At 38.0% G+C, this 27,218-nt stretch overlaps 1 protein-coding gene across 5 annotated transcripts; it reads right to left on the bottom strand.

Moving 5' to 3' along the window:
• Positions 1-870: 870 nt before the first annotated feature.
• IL18R1 (interleukin 18 receptor 1) lies at positions 871-18,847 on the bottom strand. 5 transcript variants are annotated; one of them, XM_069876988.1, is made up of 11 exons: positions 18,772-18,847; positions 17,500-17,616; positions 16,227-16,467; positions 11,336-11,513; positions 9,809-9,962; positions 9,263-9,325; positions 6,883-7,039; positions 6,584-6,717; positions 4,723-4,884; positions 2,948-3,106; positions 871-1,297 (listed from the first exon to the last, which is right to left on the bottom strand). In XM_069876988.1, the coding sequence occupies exons 2-11, from the start codon at positions 17,516-17,518 to the stop codon at positions 897-899; spliced, it is 1,668 nt and encodes a 555-aa protein (XP_069733089.1). In that variant the 5' UTR covers positions 17,519-17,616; positions 18,772-18,847; the 3' UTR covers positions 871-896. The 5 variants fall into 5 exon arrangements, with proteins under 5 accessions (XP_069733089.1, XP_069733068.1, XP_069733098.1 ...); XM_069876967.1 differs by having other exon boundaries at positions 17,504-17,616; XM_069876997.1 differs by having other exon boundaries at positions 16,227-16,462; positions 17,504-17,616.
• Between the last annotated feature and the right edge of the window lie 8,371 nt (positions 18,848-27,218).

The following is a 27,218-nucleotide window of genomic DNA, read 5'->3' as shown; positions in this document are numbered from 1 at the left end:
GAGTTCCATTTTACCCAGAAATTTATGTCAGATTAGTATCTTCTGTGAGGCAGCTACTTATAAGGGAGGATGACCATGATTTTGAATGGCAAAATTACAAATTACAAATATCCCAGAAAGTTAGGCGTATATGTACATACAGAAGATCTCGTCTTCACATAAATCCCCAACATCCTTCAGATGAAGGCTGCTGAGGGTATAATGTAGATATGAGTGTCCATGAACAAAATACAATTATCTCTATCCTATCTTTTCCCTGTCAAAATGAGCATTTACAGTGAAACAGGAGGATGGAAGCAGTCTTTACATTCCTCCAAATTACACCCATCTGGCTTGTCTAGACCACAAACAACTGAGTAGTGAATACTGTTAACCCAACCAAACCTACTCTTTCTAGCCTTCATTTACTCTGTTTTCACTTGATATTTCTGCTTGACATTGCCCAAAGTCTACATACTAAGCTCACTAAGACATGAGCTCTTTGGGTCTACTCCCAAGCAAGATCCTTAGGAAATATCAAAACACAAAACCAAGAGCATCTAAATAATAATACTTTGCAATTAGTGATATATTTATTGAGAGGCCTCAACAAATACGCAAGTATAATTAATATAATTCTAAATTACTGGAAAATGTGAAACCAAAATAATTTGCACTGTGCTTCATACCAGAATTGAAGTTCTGCTCCTTGTACAGACTGCTGAGGAAACTCTCTCTGGGATAGCATTTAGCATTGGAGTTAACATCATCCTAGACACTGTAACAAGCTTTACACTCTCATATCTCAGACTCAGCCTCTTATGAACATTGTCTTCCCAAAGTACGTGTAGAGTTTGTGCTTTCTATTGATTAGCAAAATGTGCAGTTTTCTGCAGCATCTTCTGTCTCCGGAATTGTTATATGACTGCATTAGAGTGATTGTCCTCAGTCCGTGGTCGAGCCCCTTCTGAGCCTAGGTCATGATTATTATAGTGCCCTTTGGTGTTTATGTTGATAGGTTTTGCTGGCATCAGGTAGCGAAGGTTCTTCCAAAATCTAGAATTCACAGGAAGAGATTTATCCTTCTTCCACTTCACAACCCTTTTTGACGGTAAAAGAGACAATGATTCTGGCAAGAGATTGTAGTCACTTATTGGCATATATTCAATTAATATGATCTTAGTTTTCCTTTCAACTAGGGCTTTGTGCAATCCACTCCCAAGTTCATATATAGCTCTGTCAGAAATGTAGTTCTGGCTCAGTATAATGATTAATCTTCGGCTTTTGTCAATGAATGAATGGATATCATCAACAACTGCTGTAAATTAAAGATAAATGTGTTATTAAACTAAATTGAAAGGTTAAGAACTCTATCAACTTAGCCTTTAATAATTGCACATGCACCAAAAATGTCCCTTTGTAAAGTGACGGCATGTAAGCATTCTGTTCCTAAGAACAGATGAATATGTGCTATCAATTAAGAGTCTGTGAAAATGAGCTCAGGTATAGTCAAAGACTGTTCTCTGGAGCAAAAACACACAGACAATATCCAGCTACCCTATACAGCTGCCGATAGTCACACAGATAGAAGGTGACAGCAAAATTTATTTTTCCTCCAGCCAGACATCTCTCTGCTTTTTCATAATAGATAGCGTTGGAGTCATTCTACAAAAAGTCACAAACAGAAACCTCTCTTCAAATATTCAGTAACCATCAGGTTACTCTTTCCTTCAGGTCACCGAATACCCAAATCTAATGCCGGTGATCCAAGGCTGAGAAGAGTAGCATGTGATGACAAAATGAATTCCAACTATGTTTTAGATCTATGACTTCTGTCACGACAAGCAATGAATGAAACCAAATTGTGATACTCTTCAAACACCCACGCACCAAACTGAATTATCAGGCAGAACTTCCCATGCTTGCTTCAACACCATGGGACAACAAGACCTACAGAAACCAGAGATCTAGAAAATATGCCTTGTAGGGAAAGGTAAAGCAAACTGCAGAAGTAATCTAAAAAGAAGAAAACTGAGAGAAGAATGCACCTGACAAGGATATTATAACACCAAAGGATCCCGTAAATAGAAGGAAATACCCTGTTTTCCATATTGAAAATGGATCACACCAGAGAAAAGGAAATAAACTAAAACTATTGCAAGGAAATAAGGTAAAACTATTGAAAAAATCAGACTGCTTTTTAAAAAAAATATTTAAAGAGAGAGAATGACTGAAAAAAATGGCTTGAGAGAGTTATAGCATCTCTCCCTGGTTAGAAAAATTTCAGGAATGGATACAAAGAGAGAAGACTGCTTTGTGAAGGAGGCTGACTGACTGTGTTGTTCAGTGTTTTTAACAATGAAAGCCTATTTCTCAACTAGATCTTTGGACGAAGTAGAATCCCTCAGTATCTTCTTTCCAAGCATCTGTAAATGTTCATCTATTTATAGGCTACTGAGAGAAACAAAAGTCCATGTTGTCATTTCTATTTTGGTATGGCACCCATTATGTTCAAAATATGGTGTCAACCGCCACACTGAAGATACAGCAAATATACAATTTACCACAGAATAACTAATACCAGAGACACCAGTTGCTCTGTGAAGAAAATAAGTTAATTCATAGACAACACTCCTCAGAAAAAAAACAGAGTTAGAGCATTATTACTGTGAAACATCTGACATGATCTGTGTTCTCACCTTAACTGTCTCCATGCTAGCTTTTTCATCTGTTCATCTTGGTTCCATGTAATTAGAGATATGTGTGTAGGTGTATATGAATTGATAATACATCTCTAGTACATGTAAAATGTTTGCATGCGAACTTTGCATGCACATAGTCTGCATTAAATGAAAATTGTAATTTTCAATGCACAACATATTTGACAGAATTCCTTCTAATTATGGACTTCTACCCTTGTGTGAAAACAATGTGCCTTCATAATGACAAGAATACTCAATACACTTACCTCCTCCAGGGGATACATCCCTCTCAAATATACATAACTTGTACCCAAAGTTTTCTTCTAATACCATGGGTAATATCTTCAAAGCAAAGTCTCTCTCTTCCTCAGTAGGAGAAACACAGTCTTTCAGGTAAGAAACAAAAGCATCATATTCTTTTCCATCTGGAAAGAAATTACCAATTTTTGTCTCATTGGCAACCATTAGAAATACAGTATCTTATCCATCTTTCTGGTTTTCAGTGTTATTGTCTCAGTAGCAAAGCTTATAGAAACTCCAGCTCTTTCCTTTGAAAAGGCTTCAAGCAGGCTTCAAACAAAATTAAAAACTCCTGAATCAATTACAATTTGATACAAGTTATTCTGATTGTATTTGGCAAATCTTTGAAAATAACATACATTTTCTACAGTAAGGTCTTTTGTTTTAATTTGGTTTAGATTGGATTAATTTAACAAGTTAGTATCATATCATCATATCATATGAGATGAACAAGAAAATGAAGAGACTGATTAAAGACTAGTGGGCGAAAAAATGCATCTGTAACTGGATAAGAATGCGATTTAAGGTATTTTGCAGATTGGCACATTTGTTTAACTCTGTCTCATATTGTCAAGAACTTTTGTAGATACAGTACTGGCAAAAGATAATAAACTGATACATTATTTTAATTGTAATAGTATAGCATGTCTAGTCATGCTTTGGTCAGTAATTTACTGACACAAAATGCAAGTAAGACCAAGTAAGAGGCCAGATCTACCACACTGAGCAATACCTACTTGAAATTTGCTACAGAACAGCTGCCTGGACAGACCGAGCAGCACATATACCTTCACTACATGTAGTTCATAAAATACTTCAGTACATATAGCTCATAAAAAAGAGAACAAACTAAAGCCCAAGAAACCCTACATGTGCAGACAATCAGTTCATCTAGGGTGGCCTAGTCCAGGTTCTCGGATATCCTCCCTGTAAGCCACTGTATGCAGTAAAAGCTAACATCAACTGATAGATAGGTAACACTTGCAGGCATAAATAACATCGACCCATTACTGTGAAATCTCCAACCACTACAGTTTATTCAAGCTCTACTCAAACTGATTTAGAGACTAAGGAGGGCTTAGAAAATTAGAGACATATACACAGAACGGTTTTTTCATCACAGTTTTCAGAAACAGTCATAGTGTGAAAATACCTGGAACTGGGCATCTTTCAGGCTTGCTCCTTAAGCTGAGGTTGCAGCAATGCTGCCTGGTAAATTCCCTGGCACAAGGGAATGCACTCCTTTAGTGCATTTAGTGACAAACCTATAAACACTATAACGGCATCTGCAGTCAAGGAAGCATTTTAACCTCAAGTAGAAAGGCATCAATGAGGTGAAAACAGATTTTTGTCAATCTGTGTTCCTGACAACTGCAGAATGCTCATCCTCTTTACAGATAAATACTTTTAAACTTCTTCACCTTCACCAACAATTCTCCAACTTTTGTGATGAATGACACAGCAGGACAGGGCACCCTAGAACAGCATCTAATTACGTCCCTCCCACTACCTGCTCCAGAGGCTGCTTCGCTGTGTTTATCTGCTTTTACTGCCCCTGGTGTATAACAAGCTCTCTTTAACACTTGACCATCAAGTTCTCTTTTACACATTCTTTGCTGTTTCTGCTCACAGAACTCATGAATTTATTCTGTGTTCTTCAAAGTCAGTTGTTTTATAGAACCTACTAGAAGCTACTTTTCAATGAATACATTTATTTCAGTCAGCAGTTGACAAGTCATACCTTCAGCAGTGTCATCTCTTCTGCATATATTCCTGTAAAATAGGACTAAGTCGACCCTAAACATCACACAGACAGCTACCACAGCTACAGCAACACATGGAAATAGTACAGCAAGGACTATTCCAGCTGTAAATGCGTGTGAAGGCAGATCTCGGGTGTTCCCTTTAAAATAGAAGCACAAGAAAATACAGCCTTAACAAAGAGTATTATATGACAAGGTCACTGTATTGAGTACCCATACCATTTCAAAATCACCCCCCTCCAAAATCACAATATTGATGTGAATCCTTTCTTGCTGCTACTCCAAGCACATATGCATATAATTTGTCCTTGAGACAGTGAAGAACTACAGAATATGGATTATTCTAAAAACTGAAGAAGTAATCTTGCATACATCCATACAGCCTCCATACACATAAATGAACTGTGTGTGTGATCAAGACTGACATTATAGGATGTACAGCACCCCAAATGGTAGGTCACATACTTTTATGATGAATTTTCTTCAGGTTATTTATTATTTCCTGTTATTCTCTACCTTTCACTCCTCTCTCATCCATAACAGTTATTAATGTCTCCTTTAATTTCTCTAATAAGTATCTTTTTTCTTTCCAGTCTTTAGTCTTTTAATCTTTTTTTTTACTGTGTTATCTTTGTCTTTTTAGTTCAAAATGCAGTATTTTAACTCATACATCTTTGTGAAGTGTTTATGAAGGCACTGTCAAGTCATGCTCATTGCAGTCTGTATTTCATTTGCTTTATTACAGATATCATTTGACTGGTCTATTTTCATATATTTCCTCCCAATAAAGCCTGGAATGGTCTGAGAGAGATTGAAAACAAGAAGGGAAGGCCCATTTGCCATGAATTTCCAGGGTGTCTGAACTATAAATGTGACCTGCTACTATACAGTAGACGTCAGATTTCCACTGCTAGAAGGGTGGAGTCCCTGACAGGACAGAAATCGTCAACCAGAACATTTCAGGCATACCAGGAATATAAAAGATTGATGTTTCCATGAAAAAAAAAAATTAAAACAGAACAAAAGAAGAGAAGGCTGAGGGGAGACCTCATTTCTCTCTATAACTACCAGAAAGGAAGTTGTAGGAAGGAGGGAGCTGGCTTTTTCTCCCAAGTGATAGGGGACAGGACAAGAGGCAATGGCCTCAAGCTCTGCCAGGGGAGGTTTAGGCTGAACATTAGGAAAAAATTTTTCACAGAAAGGGTCATTGGGCACTGGAACAGGCTGCCCAGGGAGGTGTTTCAGGGATGGTTGGACGAGGCGCTGAGGGGCATGGGTTAGTATTTGATAGGAATGGTTGGACTCAATGATCCGGTGGGTCTATTCCAACCTGGTGATCCTATGATTCTATGACTCTATGAAAAAAAAAAAACCAAAACCAAACCCTCAGATTTTAATTTTAGAAAGAGCTGCTTAATAACAAGGTGATCCAAACAGCAAATGCTGAACTGCACCAAGTTTTGGGTGGCTAGCCCCAGTGATTCCACCAATCTGGTGAGTAGGAGGGCACAGGGAATGCTCTGTCATGGGATCTAACAAAGTGCCGCACAGGGATCTGTCAGCCAGAGTATCACTCAGCCTCCCCAGCTGTGTCCACAGCTGAACTATGGAGCCGTCACACAGCTGCTCTAGCAGATGTAGCAGCAGCAACTGATGCCTCTGCCTTAAAGTAGGAGGAATCACCCAGAGGGGTGTTAGGTCCAGCACAAGACAGACCAGGGCCTTCATAGGCACATGCATGGAAAGATGTTCTGAAATGTGTACCCTGCCCATAGGACTGAGAAGGTGGTGGAATTAATAATTATATAGGAGGAGTATGATCCATAGGCTATAACATACCTTTCTTTAATTTCACTATTTTTATTTGTGTTCTCTCATCAGCTTGCAACATGCAGGTGAAATTATGATGCATGTTCTCATCTGTTACTTTTCTAATCCGTAGTAGTCTTGTGACGTAGAACTTATTTCCCAGACTGCAACAAGGAATGGTGTTAGCAACACTATATGTGCAGAAACATACAATCAGTTGAGAGGCAGATTTTGAGAAAAACAGTTCTAAGTCTCAGACATTTTACTGAATTTGTAGTCCACATAGTGTAGGACATTATCACATACAAATATATTTTCAAGAAACCTACTGTAATGGTTCGAGCTCTTCTTCACATATTGAAGGTTTATCCTCTGGGAAAACTGAGCATTTTTGTGGAAACTCTTGATTAATTAACCAGTAGAGGTTGGCATCTTCTCGCATATAATAACCCAAGAAACCTGTGCAATTGAGTACCTCTTCTTTACCTAAACAAAGCATAACATGAGATGTAGTCAGAAGTAGCATTCATGTTCACAGTGCAGTAAAATGTCAGCTTTCCAGGCAACGTATCCGATGAGCTGTGTTCCTTTTATGAGCTTTGTAGCCCCTACATGATGCTTCATGTATGTTTCACCTACACTGGTGGTGGTTTCACCATTCATAGACAAGGGCTCCCTTGCACCCTCTTGCAGACTGACAGTCACCCCCCGCTTTCTCTCAGATAAATTCTGTCCCAGCTAGAAGAGTTAAAATAGGCCAGAGCATTTCAGGCTTTAGAGAACTAAAGGCAATTGGACTCAACGATCCTTATTGTTCCTTTCCAACTCAATATATTCTATGATTCTATAAACTAAACTCTGTCCTGCAGGCAGAGAACAGGATTATGATAATTGATTATGATAGTTAAAGTATACACAATACTCAAAGAAAAAAACCAAAACCTGTCAAAGCCCCTGCTAAAGTCTCACAGAAGAAATTCTCATCCCAGCTCCACACATGGAAATCAGCATAAACCTGAATGTGTGAATAAGTCACTTAGACAGTCAGTTACTTTGTACCATCTCACAGCACTAGTTGGAAGTGGAAGGAACCACGCCATAGAGTTTGGTTAATTATAAGAGAGAACAAAAATAGAAAGAAAGTCTACACTTAGGAAAATAAAAGCAGAAGGCTGCAGCTCTGCAGTGTGAGATTTGATGATTTGCAATGCATTTTGTTGTAATATGAGAAGCTTGACCTGAGGCTAACTGCAACACCACTTCCAGGCTATGCCAGCATCATTTCAAGTGAACAAACTCAGAATGCCCTTTATTACGTTACAAAAACTGCATGTTTGTTCCTGTTCTGGCCATTATGGACGAATGCTTTCCAGCACCAAGGCATATCCCAGAATTCTCTCTAAACGCGCACATTATAAGCTGCCTTCTCAAGATTAATCAGAGCGGATGCTCAAGAACCCTTAAAGCAGAATCCAGCTGAGAGTCGGCCCATCTTAGATTTGGACCTTAGGAATCCAAATCACAGATTAAATCATAGACTTAGACTTCTAGTATCATCAACCTTTCAGCTCTAGCCTTTTCACCACACAGAACAGTTATTTTTGGGAAATACCTGGTATTTTCAGAATACCATCTAAGCAATGACAGGTTTGAAAGCCTGTCCAAAATTCCCTTCTCTCTCCATCATGTCATTTGTCTCATGATTCACCAGGTAGTTCAATGATCCTATCAAATGATCTTATCAAGGCAGATACGAGATGGAAGACAGATGATTCATAAACACTTAATGCTGAACTCTGCTATCTTCTAAAAGTTGCAACAAGCACAATTAAGGGAAAAACTATGCAGCAAGTGTGCACTGGGAGACAGGAAGACATTAGGCATCATAGGATTAGGCTACTGCCTTTGGAGAAAGGACCTATCAACTGGTATTTGTAGGAAGGAAGGAAATTTGCCATCTGAGTACTGGCTGAGTAAATGAGATACGCGCATGAGAAACAGATGATGTAAGCATGATTTTTGAGACTTGGAAATGAAGGACTGTGTAACCAGATGCGAGAAGCACTCAGGCACATGAAAGGAAAGACAGGTAAATTTCTGTTTTAAAAAATGTATTGCAGCATCAGTCACAAAATCCTGGATTCTGCCCAAAACTGTAGGAAGCCTGCAGATCATGTTATCTAACCTAATCTCAGCTAGAAGCACAGTCAAGAGTTTGGCTTTTGACGATGTAACCAATGTAACAGATCTGCCTGCTTCTATTGCTGGGACTGACAATCCTCACATTTCTCATTTTCCTGTGGAATAACGTTCTCAACTGCAACAACTATTAAGGGGATTATTCATTATTTCTGTCCACTGAACAAACTACACATCTTTCACACATCACTCCATGGGGTTTGCTATCTACAAAAAAAAACCCCAAACTGTAGAGACCTGGTTTATCACCATCACCACTTTCTCTTGCTGGTCATAGCAGTAACCTCAGCTTCTCTCTCTGTAGAAGGGTAAATTTAGTGTGCTTGTATATCGCTCATGGAAACACTAGGCAAAATAGAACCAGATATGAAGACAGATTGGATCCAGGAGGGTGCATAGACAGTGCTTAGGTTGGTTATATTTAACCAGACTATCAACCATAAAGAAATCAGAAAAAAACCACATATACATGCATGAGCTACCACAAAGATTCTTGTACCACTTTGATACCTTTTTCTGTTTCAATTTCTTCATCACGTCCAACTATCTCCAAAGGTACATCCTCTGCTGCATCTAGAACAGAAATAAATATTTCTATTGAAGTAAAAATTACATGTTTGCTTTACTTCTAAAACTGATCACGTGCATTCCATTTAATTCAAAGAACAATATCTGGACTCTGGCACTACTGAGTAGCTTAAAACACGGTATATCCTGTCGATTTTTTTTTTCACATGCATAAATACACAATGCACAATTTACAATGATTGAAAAGGCTCTTTCCCAAAACTTATTAAGTTTCTATGACTTACAGCAGCTAATTCTCAAAAAAATAAAACTGCAGGGAAAACATACTAAATTAATTTTCCAGAACTGGTAATATGTCATACCAACTTCTTCACCTGCTTTTTTATTTTCTAAATGATTACAAAATAGTTCAGATTACCAGATTTTTATCACCCTTGTATGTATTTATCAAGTGAGAACTGTAACTTAAAATCTCCATAATATGGTGAACTAAAGAGCATTGTTCAAAATTTTAGAAAGTTTCCTTACCTTCTTCTACTACCAGCTTAATTGTATTTGTGCTCTGGTATATCTTTCCTTCATGACCAATAAGAATTTTGCAGGTATATATCCCAGAGTGCTCTACTGTTAAGGTTGTAAAATCCAGTTCTCGCTCTGTTTCATTTTCATAGTTTTTACAGTCCTGCAACAATAAGGGCCGAATAAGGGTTCAGTTCTGTACTGAACATCTATTCAACACCTTAAAGAAGATAAAAATTACTTTTGAAACAAAGTGTCACTATCATTCTGTCGCTATCTTCATGACATTTATCTAACCGATGCAAGGAGAGGGCCCAATTATAAGTCATGGTCATTTAAATGCAACATTTGAAAATTTAACCCATTAGAAGTTGAGAGCAGTGCAATTCCGAGTAAGTGTTTGCATATAGAAATATTGCGTCAGGAATTTAAATGCACTCATCTGTTCCGTTTTTTTCAAACGATGGCACAGGTCTATGTCACCTGATTGCGGCCAAAAGTTGTCTAGACTTAAGAGGAGCTTCCAGGTTAAAGCAAGATGCCTCAACAACAGTGAAAGCGACCATATCAGAGGGTGACAACAGTTGGATTCACATATATTTACCCTCCCTATCCCCCAAATCAGATTCTTGTTGGGTTTTCTTAATTTATAGAACATGCTAAGTGAAATGTCCTATGAAAACTCAGCAATATTTGAATCTGGTTTGAATTTCCTTAGATTAAGAAAGGAAATGATGACTGCTGTAAATTGTCCAGGGAATGGATCTTCCTGAAAGTATAAGAAAGCAAGGTTGTGGCTCATCCTGCCATGCATAATCCAGAGGCCCATACTTGAGTCATCAAAATCCTTTCCTGAAACTGATTCAACATGTAGTGAACAGCTTCCGTTACTCCAACCAGTGCACTTGAGAGGGATAAGGAGCACTGGTCAAGACAATACATAGGGACAAGGTGGAAGAAACTTATTTGGGGTTCTTCATCCTATGGTTGCGCACAACACCTAGCAGTTAAAAGTGGTCACACAACTATCATCTATGCTCCGATGAAAGCTGGTAGAGAGAAGACCACTGATTTGCCTAAAATGAACAGAACTGGATCTGTTACACATTTTGTAAAAAGCATTCAGAAAAAGCAAAATTTTAAAATTTCCAATTAGTTTACAAGCACATGCTAAGTGTAAAACCAATATCATCGTACTACCTTTAATGTCAGAAAAATATCTGTATTAGAGAAGTAGCTAAAACAGCTGCTAGCTAAATCAGCAAACAGAGAAGTAAATCATATTTTTTTACCATTCTAAGTTCACCAGTTACCAGCTTATTAATTATCTTTCATTACACGTACATTTTCCTAGAAAATCTGAGAGCAGAGAAAAGCTATATTCTGTGCATCTATCTAAAGGTTTTTCCACTAATAACCTGAGAAATTCAGGCTTTAGAAAGTTTGTAGATGCTTCTAATAATTTGTTAACAATTTTTCCTGTAGACATTTTGCTTCTATAGTCCATTATTTGAGCGACATTGTTTTTGTAATTACCTTATACCATGTTATGTTGTCATTGTCATTGACAGATAAATCACTGCATTTCAGTGAATGACCAGTTCCAGCATTTTTGAGTTCTGTAGTCAAATGATTTTTGTTGAAACAGCTGCTTTTATTTCTTTCAAGTACATTCAGGGTCCAATTCTGAACTGTGAAATTATGTTTTCCATTGCTATGAAGAAAAAATATTACGAAAATCAATTTCAGGAGCTTTTTAAAGGAATGTAGCTTAGTGAGTTAACAACAAAATATAAATAAATTCTCTAATATGTCTGTTAAGCAAAAAGTGCGTCTACCATGATCTAACTGTTTTTATTCCCTTGTATTACTTTCCCACCTCCAAATATGTGTTATTTCCCATAACAAGAGAGTTTATCTAAACTATATAATCCATCACAGAACATCTGACAATACAATTGTATCTATAAAACTTGGCAATATGAACTAGATCATCCAGAATAAGAATGAAGCTATCTGTGGCATCGTGTATAGATGCAGGTGATCATAAAATAGTTCTGGGGCCTTGAATAATCTAGTGATTTTTGCAGGTTTAATCTGCTATGCATCACTAAGGTTTAAGGCAGTAACTGAAAAATATGTTTGTAAAATACATCAAAAATAAGGTGGCCAACTCTTCTGTTGTACATAAAACAAAATTATTCATTGTTTTATACTGTGCAGATAGTCATGGATATTTTGGAAATATTTCTAAACCTAAACAAGTCTCGTGAATGACAAAATCACTTAAGGATTCAAGTATGAGTGCAAAATAAGGCATTTTGAAAAGGATTCATGTCGTTCAGTCTGCACCGACCAGAGAACTGCGGTAGCTGACCTCCCCGGGTTGACTGGAAGAGAAAAAAACTACCTCTTCTAAAATGGAGTCATCAAGTCCCATGGAGCATTTATAAAAGATCAGGAGTATAGACTCTTAGAGCAAATAGAAATGGCTCTTTAGAATATCTAGGAGCTGATCATCTTCATTCTGATAACTACTATCTTCTATCCACATATTACTTTAAAGAAGAAAAATATAACTGTGAATTACTTCATTAGTGGATATGTCTAAATATATGACTACCAAAGGAGGATTTTTGGCTCATTTGGTAAAACTGGCCTCACTTTGGCAAAGCTAGGGTTTAAGAGAAAGTCCTATGCTTCCATAAATTAATGGAGATATTTTGCAATTAATGCATAAAGCTCTCATTTTTTACTGAATAAGTATCAATCACAGAACACTTCCCTCTAGTGTCATTTATATCTTTGTAAATATGTTTGAAAAAGAAAAGAAAAAGAAAAAAGGAATTTCTGCTGCCAAGAAAAGAAAAAGGAATCATTCCCAGGAGAACTGAAACTAGTAAAGAATCATTTTGATGAGAAGGTCTAAAGGAACAAAGCTGTTGAAATGGAGAAGCATGCCTGACGAGTGTATCAGCATAAACACCATTCTTGTCTGGCGCGCGTTTTACAAGATTCAGAAGAACTATTAGGACATCATTTATATGATTAAATCAGACCAAGTTTTGGGGTGTGTTTTTTTTCTCCCTTAATAAGTTCCCCATATAGATTTTTTAATGTATTTTTAATACCCTCTTTGCATTGGTGCCCTTTTTCAGTCTGCATAGGTTCTCTTTGTTCTGTTACTCATTTGAGATATTCATTACTCATAATCGCAACTGACTGAATGAAAACACAGAGGTTTGGTTTCTCAATCAGTTAAATATGGTGTCATAACCAGGAAAAAATCTTATCAAAAATTTTCCATTAGACATGTACTTGCATGGGTATCCATGATGGATGGAGCCCTTCTTACCTGTGATTATTCTGTGAATCACTTTTGAATTTTCAAAATCATATTTAAATATTTAAATCAGAGCTTCTACTTACAGTTAGCAGTGGGACCACAGTGAATAGTCAGTCTTAGAGTACAGTTTAGTTGGCCTGTTTCATATGTTCTGTTTTGGGCAAGACAATCTATGCCCCAGAAAGTTCTCTCTCTCCCTGACAGTAAAGGTACCTAACTTAAGTAGCTTAGGTGTAGACAGAAACATTAGTTCCAACTAATTCCATCAAGTCTCTCTGATTCTTCACACATCACACTAGTATCTAAATACTGCTGGAGCAGCAATTATGGATCAAGCCATAAAATTCATATAGTTTTATTATATATATTCAGCAAATGAAAGAAAATGTACAATTAAGCCACGTGTTCTCCTCAGCTCTGCCGCTCTACAGAGGCTTTCTTCTGTGATCATATTTGGTGAAATCACTTCAACAAATATCATGATTTCACCTGAAGTGGATCAAGATACATGAAAATCTGGCAATGAACAGCTCCCTGAAAAGTGACAAAACCACATCTAAGCAAGCTAACATGAATTTGTTTTACATGATTTATATCTGTCTGCCATATACAAGATTTTCAGAAAAAAAAAATACATTTAGTTGTACTGTTTAAACTGCTGGTGTCTGAGCTGTTATATTTCTGTCCTGGTTTTCACTTGTTGAGATTCTTTAGTGATAATTTGTAGGGAACAAAACCATTTCTGGTTTAACAGCATTTCAACTCCCCCCTGCTGAACCTAGCAAGAGGAATAACAAAAAATAACTTGACTTAGGAAAGAACAGAGGGAAGTGAAAGCCGTTACAAGATACAAATCAAGTTACTGGATACATAACCAACACTAACTCATACCTTAGCTATTTCACTGCAAGCCAGTGTTACCTCAGTATTTCAACCTACTTCGAGAAACTGACGCCTTGTCATCCAAACTACAATTTTAACTCTAGATGTGTGTGTTCCCACTGCTTGGTTTGTATTATGATCTTAAAATGTATAATGTGTTTATCATGGATCTCTGTGCTTTCATTTTTCTCAGGAACCTATAATTTCCCTCTGTTTCAAGATCACCAACACAGAGCAATCAGACAACCTGCTTTCTTGTATTCTGTTTTTTTCTTTGATAACCACAGGATATAGGCTATGTAAAAAACGTACAAATTCCTGCCAAAGACGTGTGATGCAGTTTTTTTGCTTACCACCCCCACTACAAATAGTCTTCTGTATTTGCAGAAATGTGACTTCTTTAATATATTTGCCAACAGTGAGAACTATCATATAAACTAAACCTAAGATCCCATTAAAGTGCCACGAAAAAAGTTCCCTTATGCCTGTTTATACAGTGGTGAGACCTGTGAAGAGTTCCCACAAGACAACTTCAGGATTCTGGCATATGCCTTCATTCTGATTCTAACAGAAAAATGAATACATGTATGGGCCCAATAAAAATATTTTTTTGCCAAAAAAGAAGTGGTCAAAATATATTCTTTTAATTAAGAAACTTCTTTGTGCAAAATAAAACTTCTTTATTCCAAGACTACCTTTTAAAATGTAGTAGTATAACCTAGTCTTAGAAAATGAAACAAAAAAAGCAGAGAATCGAAACTCTTATGCTTTAACGTAATCAAAACCTTTCTTCCTAGCTTCTTGCTTAGGAAAATCAGTACATTGAGACATTTCATGAAGGATTCAGACATTTTTGTGTTTTCCAACAAATACCTATTTTAACAGACTTGATGCTAATAGTTTCAGTCCAGGTCTTTTCCTGATGTCTTCTTCTTCTATGCATAAGGCTGTTTCTCCAGCTTTGAAGTTTACTTTTTTTCATAATCATTTTGCAGAGTTCTTGAAATTTACTGTGGACTTGCTACTTTTACTCCAAGTCCTTAAAATAGTCACAAAACTGCAAGGATCATGAATTAAGACTGCTGTTATCACAGCTTTCTTCTATTTTATACTTTATTTTAGACTCCTTATGACTACCTCCTTCAGCAGCCTGATGGTTCAGGTACATTCTCGGTCTATTCTTCCCCATGCCAAAATAAGTCAGAGCATGCACTTTGTACTACTGGTTAGGTGCTGGCAGTAGTATGAGTTTTTAGATTTAATGGCTTTTTAGCACAGTGTTTAGTGAAGTAACATACAGGAGACTCATCAAGCCCATCACAGCTAAAATTTAAAGCCATATTCAGACCTGATATAAAAAGTACAGGGCCATGGTAACAGACAAGCCTGCGTCAAGTATTACCTAATGCTAACCCCTACATACCAAAACCAAGGAGCTGGCTTCACCTGCACTACTTCAAATAGGTGTCTGTACTCAATAGTACATTCCCATTGCATGACCTTGCACAACAAAGTAGCCAAACTACCATACTCATTATCCTTAAGGACAATTCTTTCAAGATTGGGTTCAACATACACAAGTAAAATTTTTCTCAAGCTTTCTCTATTATTTGGATAAAGAGTGCCATACGATTAAAAAGAAATCACATAAACCCAAAATAAATATTCTACCAACAGACTTTTCATTTATAACATTGAGCACTTCAGATGCCTCAACTCAGTACAGAAACCAGAGTTCAGCTGTTCCACACTTTGTTTATACAAAGTTTGTTTATACACTATACAATGAGACAACTTGGCAGGCTTCATAGTGTGAGTTCCACTCAGCACAGTGAGGAAGAACAAGTATGGTAGAGAAGACAAGCAAATGTTTCCTTTTACTTGGCAGTGGAAAGAAGGGTTATCTATCACTCATTTTGTTTAGGTCATTAATCATGAACCAGTAGAAAAGCTACCTGCTTTATCAAGAGGTTTACAGAAATTTTAAAGGGCTGCATCTGCCTATAGCTGCTTGTAAATATTATAGGTCTGCCTGGATGACTATTGTGAAATTACTTGAGAAATGACACCACGGTTAATGTTGCTTCCTGTGCCTCCTTTATACAGATGCCACTAACAATACAAACCAAGACAAAGAAATTAGCTTCTTCACAGACAAGTGCTAAGGCAGGATGTTCACCCGCTGCTTTTTGTACCCACCTGTGAGTGACAGAATAATTCCCAGAGTCGCTGAGTTCAACTGGCCAAAACTCCAGTAAATTCATTTGGGGAACTATTCTCTGTGTTTCCTTTATCAGTTGCTGATGTCCAGCATTTTCTTTGTACCAGTTTATTGTGTATGCATCTTCCTGAAAATGTTCTTGCATTGACTGAAGATAACAAAGATAAAAATACTCCCCTTCTAAAACATCAATGGTGGCACGAAGGGGACACAGCTTCTCTTCAGAGAAAGAGGAAAGAAGATACATTAGCCAAATACTTCTTTCAGAAAATAACATTAGCTTGACTTTGAAATGATTTGCTGTACCACTGATCTTTTATAAAGTGATTTTCTGCTGGTAGAGTAGTTTTGCAATATTTATTTATTGCAGTAGTATTTATTTCAGCCTAAGAACTTGGTTTTCCAAGTCTTCCTTCTACTTCACCCAAGCAAAACTGGAGAAAAGGGAGAGTAAAAAAAGAAAGGGCATTTTGCTAGAATTCTTTCATGTAGATCCAACAGCATGAGAATCAAATAGGCACAAATGACAGAACCTGGGCTCACTCAACAGTAAAACAGCTGCCACAGATAGAAGGGGAAAGGAGAAATTCTTTAAATATAATTTGACTTGACAAATATGGCTAATCCTCAGAACTAGTTAACTGCCATAAGAGCAGAGATTCTATAAATTAACATTTGCATTTTCATATATTCTTAATGAAAACTAAATCATCTAGTCTAGATTTCTTAAAAACTTAAGATAAATTGCCTTGGAATCGGATTATGTGTGTAAAATTTAGTCTCAAAGTCTGCTTTTCCAATCAAATTTCCCAAAGGTACCTTTGCCTGCAGAAGTCATAAAAAATACGTAAAAGGGATCATTGTGTAGCTTTAATAGTCAAGAATAAAATAAGGTTATGGTCTTCATGTCTCCTGAGTTTCTCACAAATTGTTGTTTCTTAGCAGATATTGCAGACACAGTTCTGAACAGCACTAAAAGAAGCAGACCCATTTTCTTCCTTGCTGTGGCTCTTCATACAGCCATCATCCCATACTGCATCATCAGGTGTCTCCAGGCAGGATCTCTGCTTTTTTTATTTTATAGTTTTGGTATTTTGGACCAGATTTCCCAAGTCAGGAGCCGGGGTGAAATTGCCAAAGCCTTCTTAGCTGCAAAATACAAAACTTGCCCCACTCTAAGTAACCATCAAGAAGATGTCATATATTCAGTACGTATTTTTAAAATCCTACTATTGAAATGAAGATTTATACTTACTAGTGGCAGATTCATTGATAAACATTAAAAAAATTATTATTAGAGTCATTTTCTTCAGTTATTTCTCACTTCCGGAAAAATAAAACAGAATTGTTCTTGCTTGTTCTGAAAGCCTGAGAAAAACAGATTTACAATTCATCACAACTGCAGCAAACAGATTCTTTTGACATGTGAGCAGTGTAAATATCACTGGTACTAAAAGAGGGCTTTCCAAATGGAAAGTTACACATTTTTATCAGAATAGCTCTTTTCATGCATCAGGTAATGTATCTAGATTTTTCTTGGCAAGTTTATTTTAAACTGAGAAAACATTGCAGGGTTTTCTTCCTCCATGTTCTTGTTCACTAAATGTATTTCACATTTCTGATTAAACTGACAATCTTATAGATGCACCCAAACTTAGATCCCAAGCCAGTAGACCTCTACCACAGGACAGAATCATAGAATCATAGAATCACCAAGTTGGAAAAGACCCACCGGATCATTGAGTCCAACCATTCCTATCAAATATTAAACCATGCCCCGAGCACCTTGTCCACCCGTCCCTTAAACACCTCCAGGAAAGGTGACTCAATCACCAGCACTTTCTTTCTCTACAAACAGTATAAACTTTGCAAGACTGGACCTTGTAGAAACATCTAGTAGAAACTTCCCTTGCCTTCAATGAGAAAAGCATGATGTTGATAGATTGGACATCCTGACGGCTAATTTTGAGCCTGTTGGAAAACAATGAGATCTACAATTTTGTCTTACAATTTTGTCTTAGGGAACCAATAAGCACCAGCTGAGAATGCTGTTTCCACTCAGGAGGAGGAGATGAAGAAGCTCATATTCAATTGCTTCATATGTAGTCAACTGTGCGTTCAAAGGCAAATGGAAAACACCACTAAATAACACCGGCATGGAGTATCTTCTCTGAGATTCCTTAGAACATCAGGTTAACTGACAACAAAATGAAGAGCCAGTCCTAAGACTGTGCTGCAATTTTGCTTACAAAACAGACAGATTAGGTGCATAATAAGCTGAGTTCAACCTCTGCAGTCAAGACAGACAACCTCGCTTAGTCACTGACCCAAAAATGCATGGACAAATGAGACACACACATACACACACACACACATATACACGAGATGTACTTCACAGGTGGCTGCCAAAAAAAATCTTGTTAGCATTCCGTATCTTTGATTATATTACCTGTACCTCTTGCAGTTTGAGAATACAATTTAAAAAACTAACCCTCTCTTGTAAGACACTGCCTTGACACTTACAGTCGGAAACTTCCAATGATAGAAATCAGAAGGAGGCAGGATGCTACTGCATTTCCAGCAGTATTCCAGAATGACATCATAATGTGTAGCTGTTCTCCCTCTCTTACCATTCTCCCCAGTTTATTCCAAGTATGCCATCAACCCATAAATATAAAGAGACAAAAGAACTGTTTCACATCCCCTTTTTCATGTTGACTGGTAGGCAGATCCAGATTTAGAAAGCAGCTAAAAGAAGCTGGATACTGAGAACTGCAACAATAAACTTTAAAGGGACATACAGTAAACTCCTCAGATCTGGTTTCAGTTCTCTTCTATGCATGGAGTTTCAAACGGCCACATTTTACAAGGAAAGAAGGGCCTCTCTCTTTATTTTCATTTCTTGAAAATAAATTTCCTTTTTCACCCTATCATATCCAGAAGAAATACAGCTGCTACAGACTATGAAACTCTGATCCACTACATAAAGATAAAATAATTTAGCAGCAGATTTGTAATTCTAAATCCCGTTCTTTGTTGGCACATCACATCAGCACACAGCACAAGTTTTAATGAATGCAGAGCAGATCCCTTCGTTCTTTTAAGATGGATTAAAGAACATCATAGTTTAATGCAAGCTATATAGTGATAACCAAGTGTGAGATTGGTGGCTACTATTAACAAGCAAAACACAGGTCCTTAATCTTACTCTCACATTGATGTCAAACCCAGCCAATTTGTCTGAAATCATTCTACTTGATGCTAACATTTTATCCATGTGGTTTGCATATTTTTCAATGAAACACTGGGGGAGAAAAAAAATGTAAAGACTTTTGGTGAAACTCAGCTAATATAAAGAGATTCTTCAAGGAACAGAATAAAATAATTTTCAGAAAGTAATTGAGAGATATTTTAAAGTAAAGGCAAAGATTCTTTGCCTAATAAAAAAGTACTGAAACACTTAATATGTGAAATGCTAAGGCAATAGTGGGGAATGACAGTTTCAATGAACAAAAAGTCCAAAATAATCAGTTGTCTGTAAGGCCCAAAGTGACAATAGCTTTAAGCATATTTTCCAAATTTCATGCATGCTTAAAGCCACAGATGGAATAGTAACAATAAAAAATGGTTCTTAAAAATCACTGCGCAATTGTGAAGCCAAAAAAATCTTTAAACAAAATGAAGGAGTAAGTTCTGTAAAGTGCACTAGTGATACCTCATGAGCTAGACAATTTTGTGTATTTAAGCATCATTATAATTATTCCTCATTTTCCTAAAATCACCGGAAGATTTTGGAATGAAAGGGGACTGACAGATTGAAACGACCCACAACTTTGTTCAAGTAACTTGTTTTGATCAACAACTTTGGAAACATGAGTTTGGTTCCAAAGGGTTGTGCCTTCCATTTTCTAAAACCAAGATGCTTCTGAATATCAGACTATTTCAACAAGCATTTCTGAGTCAAGGTAGGATTGTACTCATCTTGCATCTTAATGAATGGCTTCTTGCAGAATTTAAGTCTTCCTCAAATATCACTGCACAGTGCCATGATTCATGGAGGATTCATGAAGGAGATAAACAGATTTAGCAAACAGCTGCCTTAACCATGCTAGGTCTAATCAGCATTCTGCCAGGGTTGTTATTTATTGGTTAAAATGCAAATCCATCTCAATTTCAAATACAAGCAAAGTTGTTTACTCACTACGGAAGTCTTGCTAGGTGGAAAGCAGACAGAAAGGCAGTCTTCCGAACTCCAGAGAGTTACTACTTGCGCTTACAAATCTTCTGAACCTAATTCATCACTGAAACAAAGAGTAATCCCTCTCAATATGTGAGTTGATAAATAGACAGCTCAGTCTGAAAAACCTCCTGAAAAAGGAAGTGGAAATTCTCACTTTGTGAACTCTTGACTGCAGAAAGGAAAGCAGAAAAACGGTAGATGCAAGAAATTATTTTTTACTAGCATTAATGGAAAGGTAACAGCAAGTCATGAGTATTAACTTTTTAAAATAAGATATCTGAGGTCTGACACGGAAATGCTTTAGGAACCCTCTTTTGCTGCTACCATCTACAAAAGCATTCAGGGACCTGTCCTGCTCCAAAGCCACAGAGGGACAGGGCAAGGGCAGCCCAGAGAGGGTGACTTTGCAGTGCCAGTGAGGGGCAGTGCACTTCAATAAGATCTTTTCAGAGCTAAAATATTTATGATGCCTCCATAATAAGGCAAAAAGGCATACCATGGGCCTGGCAGAGAGTCAAAGAGAGGTGCCGGAGGTGACTCGGGTGAATGTGATGCAGCGTGGCTAGAAGGAGGGAAGAAGGAGCTGTCAGCGCCCGGTCCTTGCCCCCCCCCCCCGCCCCCTCCCCCCCAGCCCTCCTGCCTCACCCTACCCTTCACTTCTCCTCCCTTTCCCCCTCTCCTCCTGCCCGCCCCGCTGCCCCCGAGTCCTACCTGGCTCGGCAGGACCTCCTCGCCGCCCCGCTCCTCCCCCCGCCGGGATGCGGGGACCTGGACCGCTTTCGGTGGGAAGAAAGCTCTGCTGGAAAGATCGCCGTGCTGAGCAAAGGGAGCTGGGCTGTCCCCGGGTCGTGGGCGAAACCCCGAGGTGCCTCCTACGAGCGAAGGGAGCGATGATCAGCTCCTGTGGGGAGACCGGGTTCTGCCCTCTTGCAACCTCCCGCGGCATAAAAAAAGTGCAAGGAGTTATCTTCGGTTATCTTCAGTCGAAACACCTCTTCTTCAGCTTTTCTGCCCGTGGCAGGACCCTTTTCCAGGAAAAAGTGATGGAATTAGGATGAAAGATTAGGAACGTGTGTGTTAAGCTAAATACAGCAACTTTTATAACTGCTACAGCTTCCTCCCTGCCTGTTTTGAGGATGAGGATGTGAAAAGAGATAAACTGTATCCTGATAAAAAGAGATAAACAGAATTCTGCAAAGACCTCAAAAGAAAAAGAAGAAAAAAAACCACAAAACCCACAAAATGTAGTCTGCAGGAAAAAAGGTGCAATATACAAATGCATGTTCCTAGAAAAAGATAGACTGATATGTTGATGACAAATATTCCTATTTCAGGGATATTTTTCCTATGCTAGCAGCACCTTTGGGGAGAGAGTAATGCAGATTTTCATGACGTGAAACTTTTTATAGGTCCATTGCTGTCAAGGAAGTGTATGCATTCACTTCTAGCCCTCATGCCAGCAGCTGTCTGCTTTTTAGCCAAATATTGATATGTTGGAACTGTAGTTCCTTCAGGGACTTCTCACAGCCATATTTCCTATTTAAATACTGTTCCTGAATAAATGAATTCTTGCCACTGTTTATTTCACATGAATAATTTATTCAATATGTACCATGCAACAAATCACTGTACTTCTGAATAAAGTTATTTTGATAGCAGCAGGAAAAAAAAAATCATCCACTTAGATTTTATTTCATTTTCATATCACCTTTTTCATGTCCAGAAACTTTTTTGGTGACAGCTGCCCTATTGTTTTTTACCCAGGACAGCTGGGAATGGAAGTGCAACAATAGCAACAGTAAGTGTCACTTTGAGGTAAAACAAGCAGATTACAGTAAAAAAAAAAAAAAAGGGATTCCACAAAACTGGCTTCTTTAAATGTTTTACTACTGAGGTGCATAGCAAAGAAACCCTGCAGATAGTTTACTGCCTAACCTCACTTGATTTCCTCATAGCAGATTGAAACAACTGTGTATAAAAGGAATCAGACCACTATGTAATGTAAATCAGTACAATTTCAGGAAAGCCAGCTAAGAACTTCTACACTATACTATATAGTATATATACTCTATATATACTGTATATATACTAGACTATAACTACTCTAAAAATATATACAAGATTCTTCGCAGTGGTTTTTGGTTTTATGATTCAGTGCCTCATTTTAAAACTTAAAAGAAAGTGGATATCATAAAGATTCTAATGATTTTACATGAGAGTCTGAAAGCAGTTTACCCACCATCAAATAAAGTGTTTAAGTAAAATGTCACCGGCTTTTTACTTTGACAGGCTGTCTTTACCATGACAGTTCGGCAATACCTTTTTTTTTTTTCACTCTTTTACAACAATATTTTCCATGAGCTGTTTTCACATCCATTTGCTTTCATGTGTTTTTGAAATACTCTCAAGTTTCTGAACTTTCATCTTCGTGTAGAAAGTTCTGTGCTCAATTAGTCCTTTCAAGTAATGTCATAGCTAGCTCTGATATGTGAATATGCATGAAAAGAGAATAAAGTTTACACTTTTTAGTCCTCAGACTGATACAATTTTAATAGAGAAGTCAGAGTCTCATAATAGAGAAATAATCTGACTAAAAATGACTATAGCTTGGATTTTTGTTATGAAAATGCCATGATGAAAACAAAAGTTTGCATCAATGTTGAAAAACACCTGACTAATCAACTAGGGAAAACCAGTTACTTCTCACAGTTCTTCACATCTTCCTTTCCATCCAACATACGCTACAAAAAGGTCCTAACTGAAAATCTGAACTGTGAAACTATTTCCGTCATAAATAGCAACACATCCAGCTCTTGTAACCACAGTCTATTTGCTTCTAGCTGCTAATAGTCCTTTTTAAACTGCTTCTGTCCTCTTTCTGTAGCAGTTAGATTTATGCCTAAGAGAGGTTAAGTTACATTCCATATTTTTTTCCACATTATCTATCCCTGATGCCAAAAAGTAGGTTCCAGACTGATAACATGTCTGCTAGAGCCTCATATGTTTATCAGAAGTTTTAAAGTATGTAAGTTGCATATTTTCAAACTTTCCTCCACATCATAGCATAACAGACTAATTCAGGTTGGAAGAGACTTCTGAAGGTCATCAGGTCCAGCCACTGTGCAGAGCATGTGCACCTAAGACTCAAATACCTCAAAGGATGGAGATCCTACAACCTCTCTGGGCACATGCTTCAGCATTTATATTTCCAATGCTCTAATTTCATAGAATCCTAGAATCATTGAATGGTTTAGGTTAGAAGGGACCTTGAAAATAATTGAGCTCCCACCCCCCTACCATGGGTTGGAACACCTCCCACTAGATCAGGCTGCTCAAGACCCCATCCAACCTGGCCTTGAACACTTCTAGGGATGGGCATCCACAACTACCCTAGGCAACATGTTCCAGTGTCTCACCAATTTGTGCCAGTTGCTTTTTTGTCCCATTGCCATGCTGTCTCGAGAAGAGTCTGGCTTTATCTATCCTGTCTATCTTTCCATTAGATTCTTGTAGACAGAAACAAAGCCTCTTCCTGTCTCCCTGTATATCCAGTGCTCTTGGTGGACTGGACACACTGTGGAACATCAGTGCCTCACTGGGAAGTCCAAAATTTGATGTACTACTCAGTGATTTCACAAATGCTGAACACAGGGTAATAACTACTTTCCTCAGCTAACTCTCACTCATAAGGTGCAGGGTTGACCTATTACTCTCCTTTGAGCTGCTGAAGAGGACTACTGCTTTGCTGATTTGCTGGGTGGAGGTGAACAAGATGGAGGTCTGGCAGACACTCCACACCAGCAGCCACAGCAAAGCCCATGTGTGCAGTGAGGATAAGTGGGGAAGAATAATCTATCCATTAAGTTTCCGCCACTCGTTTGCTGATCAGAATGACCATACTGGCCCACGGTCACCCCCCTGTACCTCAAAGCAAGCATGTGCATATAGAGTTATGCCATAGAACAAAGAATAAGAAGTGATCCTGAAAGCAGAAGTATTAATAAGATTTATTAAGTGAAACCAATATATATTATACTTAGATGACCTATAAACTATAACCTTTGTTTGTTGAGAGGTGATTTGATGCGTGGCCCTGTAGTTTTTTTCAGATCCTTACATGTTGGTGGTTTTGCACCGGCAGGGGGGCCAAAGCAACCTGCCATGTCCCTTATCAGCAATGCCCTTGATGAGAGGTGAAGAAGATAAGAAACTGGACCGACTGATAGCCCAGATGTTACCATTTTACTTGTGAATGAACTATAGGAGGATGAGAGAAGCGGGTCATAATCAGAGCTCCCTCTCAGCTGGCCTGAGATCCTCCACTGATGTCAACACCACTTCACAGATCTGATCCCTATGAACATTGGAGCATCTGCAAAAACTTCACCAGCAGCAATCTTGTGGAAATATCTATAAAGACTTTATCACTGGACTCTGGACAGGTCATATAGTCCCTCACAAACCTTTATAGGATATTAATATTGGTCTGGACTTAAGCTTATATTTAGAAGTGTAACATTATAGATAATAAACTAACTGTTTAAGTGCAGTTCTGAGTCCTACTCTGTTGCTGTTGAGGCATGACAAGGGTGCAGCTGGCCACCTTTGTAACAAGGACACGCCACTTTTTCATGTTCTCCGTAGTGTCAACCAGGATATCCTGTCTCTTTCTGCAAAGCCACTTTGTGTTGAGTTGACCTCCAGGATGTGTTATTGAAAGGTTTTATTGTGTCCCAGTTGCAGCATTTCACATGTGGGTTGAACCTTTTAAGCTTGACCATTTCTCCAGCCTATTTCCATCCAAAACAGCACTCCTGCCCTCTAGTGTGTCAGTTTGTTTTTCTGTCCAAAAATCTGTTGATTCTGCAGACCATCCCATTGCCAAAGTCATTAATAAGGATGCCAAAGAGTAGTGGTACCAATATCAATCCCTGAGGGATGCCACTAGTAATTTACTGCGAACTGAGGTTTATATACTGATCACAATATATTGATCCCACATGGACTTCAGTCCTGTCATTCTTCCACTCACCTTTGTCCACTTATCTATACCTCACAGAAACTGCGTCAAAAGTGTTTCTCATTTCAAAGTCTGCAGCATCCAGGATTCTCCCACTGTCCACAGCATGGCTGGAAACGCATGATATACCTTTTGTTAATCCAGTCACTTTCTTCTCCTTCATCTCAATTGAAACAGCTTCAAGGATTTCTTCACGACCTTCCCTAGGACGGAGAGCTATAAAGACAGGAAACACTTAAAGAATAAATTGAAATACAACAAATTCTATCTTTCATATAAAATTAGGCACATAGCTCACATTTTAAAGATGGTAAATGGAACACGTGAGCACATTTCTAAAACAATAGCTGTAGTTTTCAGCCTTTGAAAGAGTCATGAGCAAACAGTTGTACATACACAATTTTTCAATAGAATATGCTATCAATTTTAAATTTATCTTCCAAACATAACTTTGTCCAATGCTGTAAGGAATCAATGTTGCATACACTACAAATAACAGTTTGCTACAAAGAAACTTCTAAAAATTTCTAAAACTTCCTTCTAGTGGTCAGTCTCTTGGGCTTCACAAGCATGTGAAGCAAATATTGATAAAACTCTCTCCCTGCATGTGGCAGAAGCAATAGCTAGGCTGGCTTTTCAGGACTGTGGAAGAAACCAGCAGGGGTCATGGTTCATCAAGCTGTGGGAATATCAAATCTTAAATAGAACAGGAGACCCCAGTGCCAAACCACTAAATATGTTCAGGCAAAGTGCTGATAAACATTACACGCATGTGTGGGGAGAACAGTGCTGTCAGCAGTTATCCTACTCCATAGTAACAGAAGCTGCTTTTCATACCTTGGAAGTTACCAGGAGGTTCACCGCTGACGTTGATGCCAGCAACTTCAATGTTTATTCTCGTATCTTTGTTATTTCATTATTGTCAGCAATGCACAATATTCTTTTCAGATAGGAAGTACTTAGAGATAAGATTTTACAGCAGGAGACATACAACTCTTTATGGCTCCAGTTACATGGCAAACAGACATTTTTGTTCCATCAAAATATGTTATTCTAAGAGAGTTAGCACTGTATTCCTAATTCCAGATTCTGAGCTACTGTTTACAAGTAATGCTGTAGGTGTTTCAGCAGTATGCATACCTTGAAAATTTCACTATGTTTCATTGTAATGCTGTTCTTAAACGGATTTATTTCTAATGGTCCTGAAGCTCTGGATACCTGTTCATCCACTAGATGGCATAATTACTCTGCTCTATTGACAAGTCAAAGTAAATCTGCTCTCCGGAGCCACTCGAGGTAACAAAACCAGGGAATACAGAGCAGAAATTCAAAGGCTTTAAATGTATACTTCGAAGTTTTAATTAAGCATCAAAATTACCTTTGCCCTGTGTAGTTTAGTCTTTAAGCATCCACATTGGTTCGTCTATGAGCTTTCTACGGTGAGAGGTTTTTACATAGGGCAGACTATCCTTCAGTTATTCCATTAGGGCAGATTGCCTACTGTGTAAAAGCGACAGTTCTTGAAACAAAACATGTTCTTGAAAGTTTAGATTCTTTGTAAGACACGTGTCACAGAATCACAGAATGGTTGAGGTTGAAAGGGACCTCTGGAGGCTATCTAGTCCGATCCTCCTGCGCAAGCAGGCGCGCCTAGACCCAGCACCGTGTCCAGGCAGCTTTTGAGTATCTCCAAGAATGCAGAGGCAACCT

This window comes from Phaenicophaeus curvirostris, chromosome 1 (genome assembly GCF_032191515.1).
Source record: "Phaenicophaeus curvirostris isolate KB17595 chromosome 1, BPBGC_Pcur_1.0, whole genome shotgun sequence".
Classification (NCBI taxonomy): Eukaryota; Metazoa; Chordata; class Aves; order Cuculiformes; family Cuculidae; genus Phaenicophaeus; species Phaenicophaeus curvirostris.
Note: the sequence above shows the minus strand (reverse complement) of the source record. Positions and strands in the feature narration are given on the sequence as shown.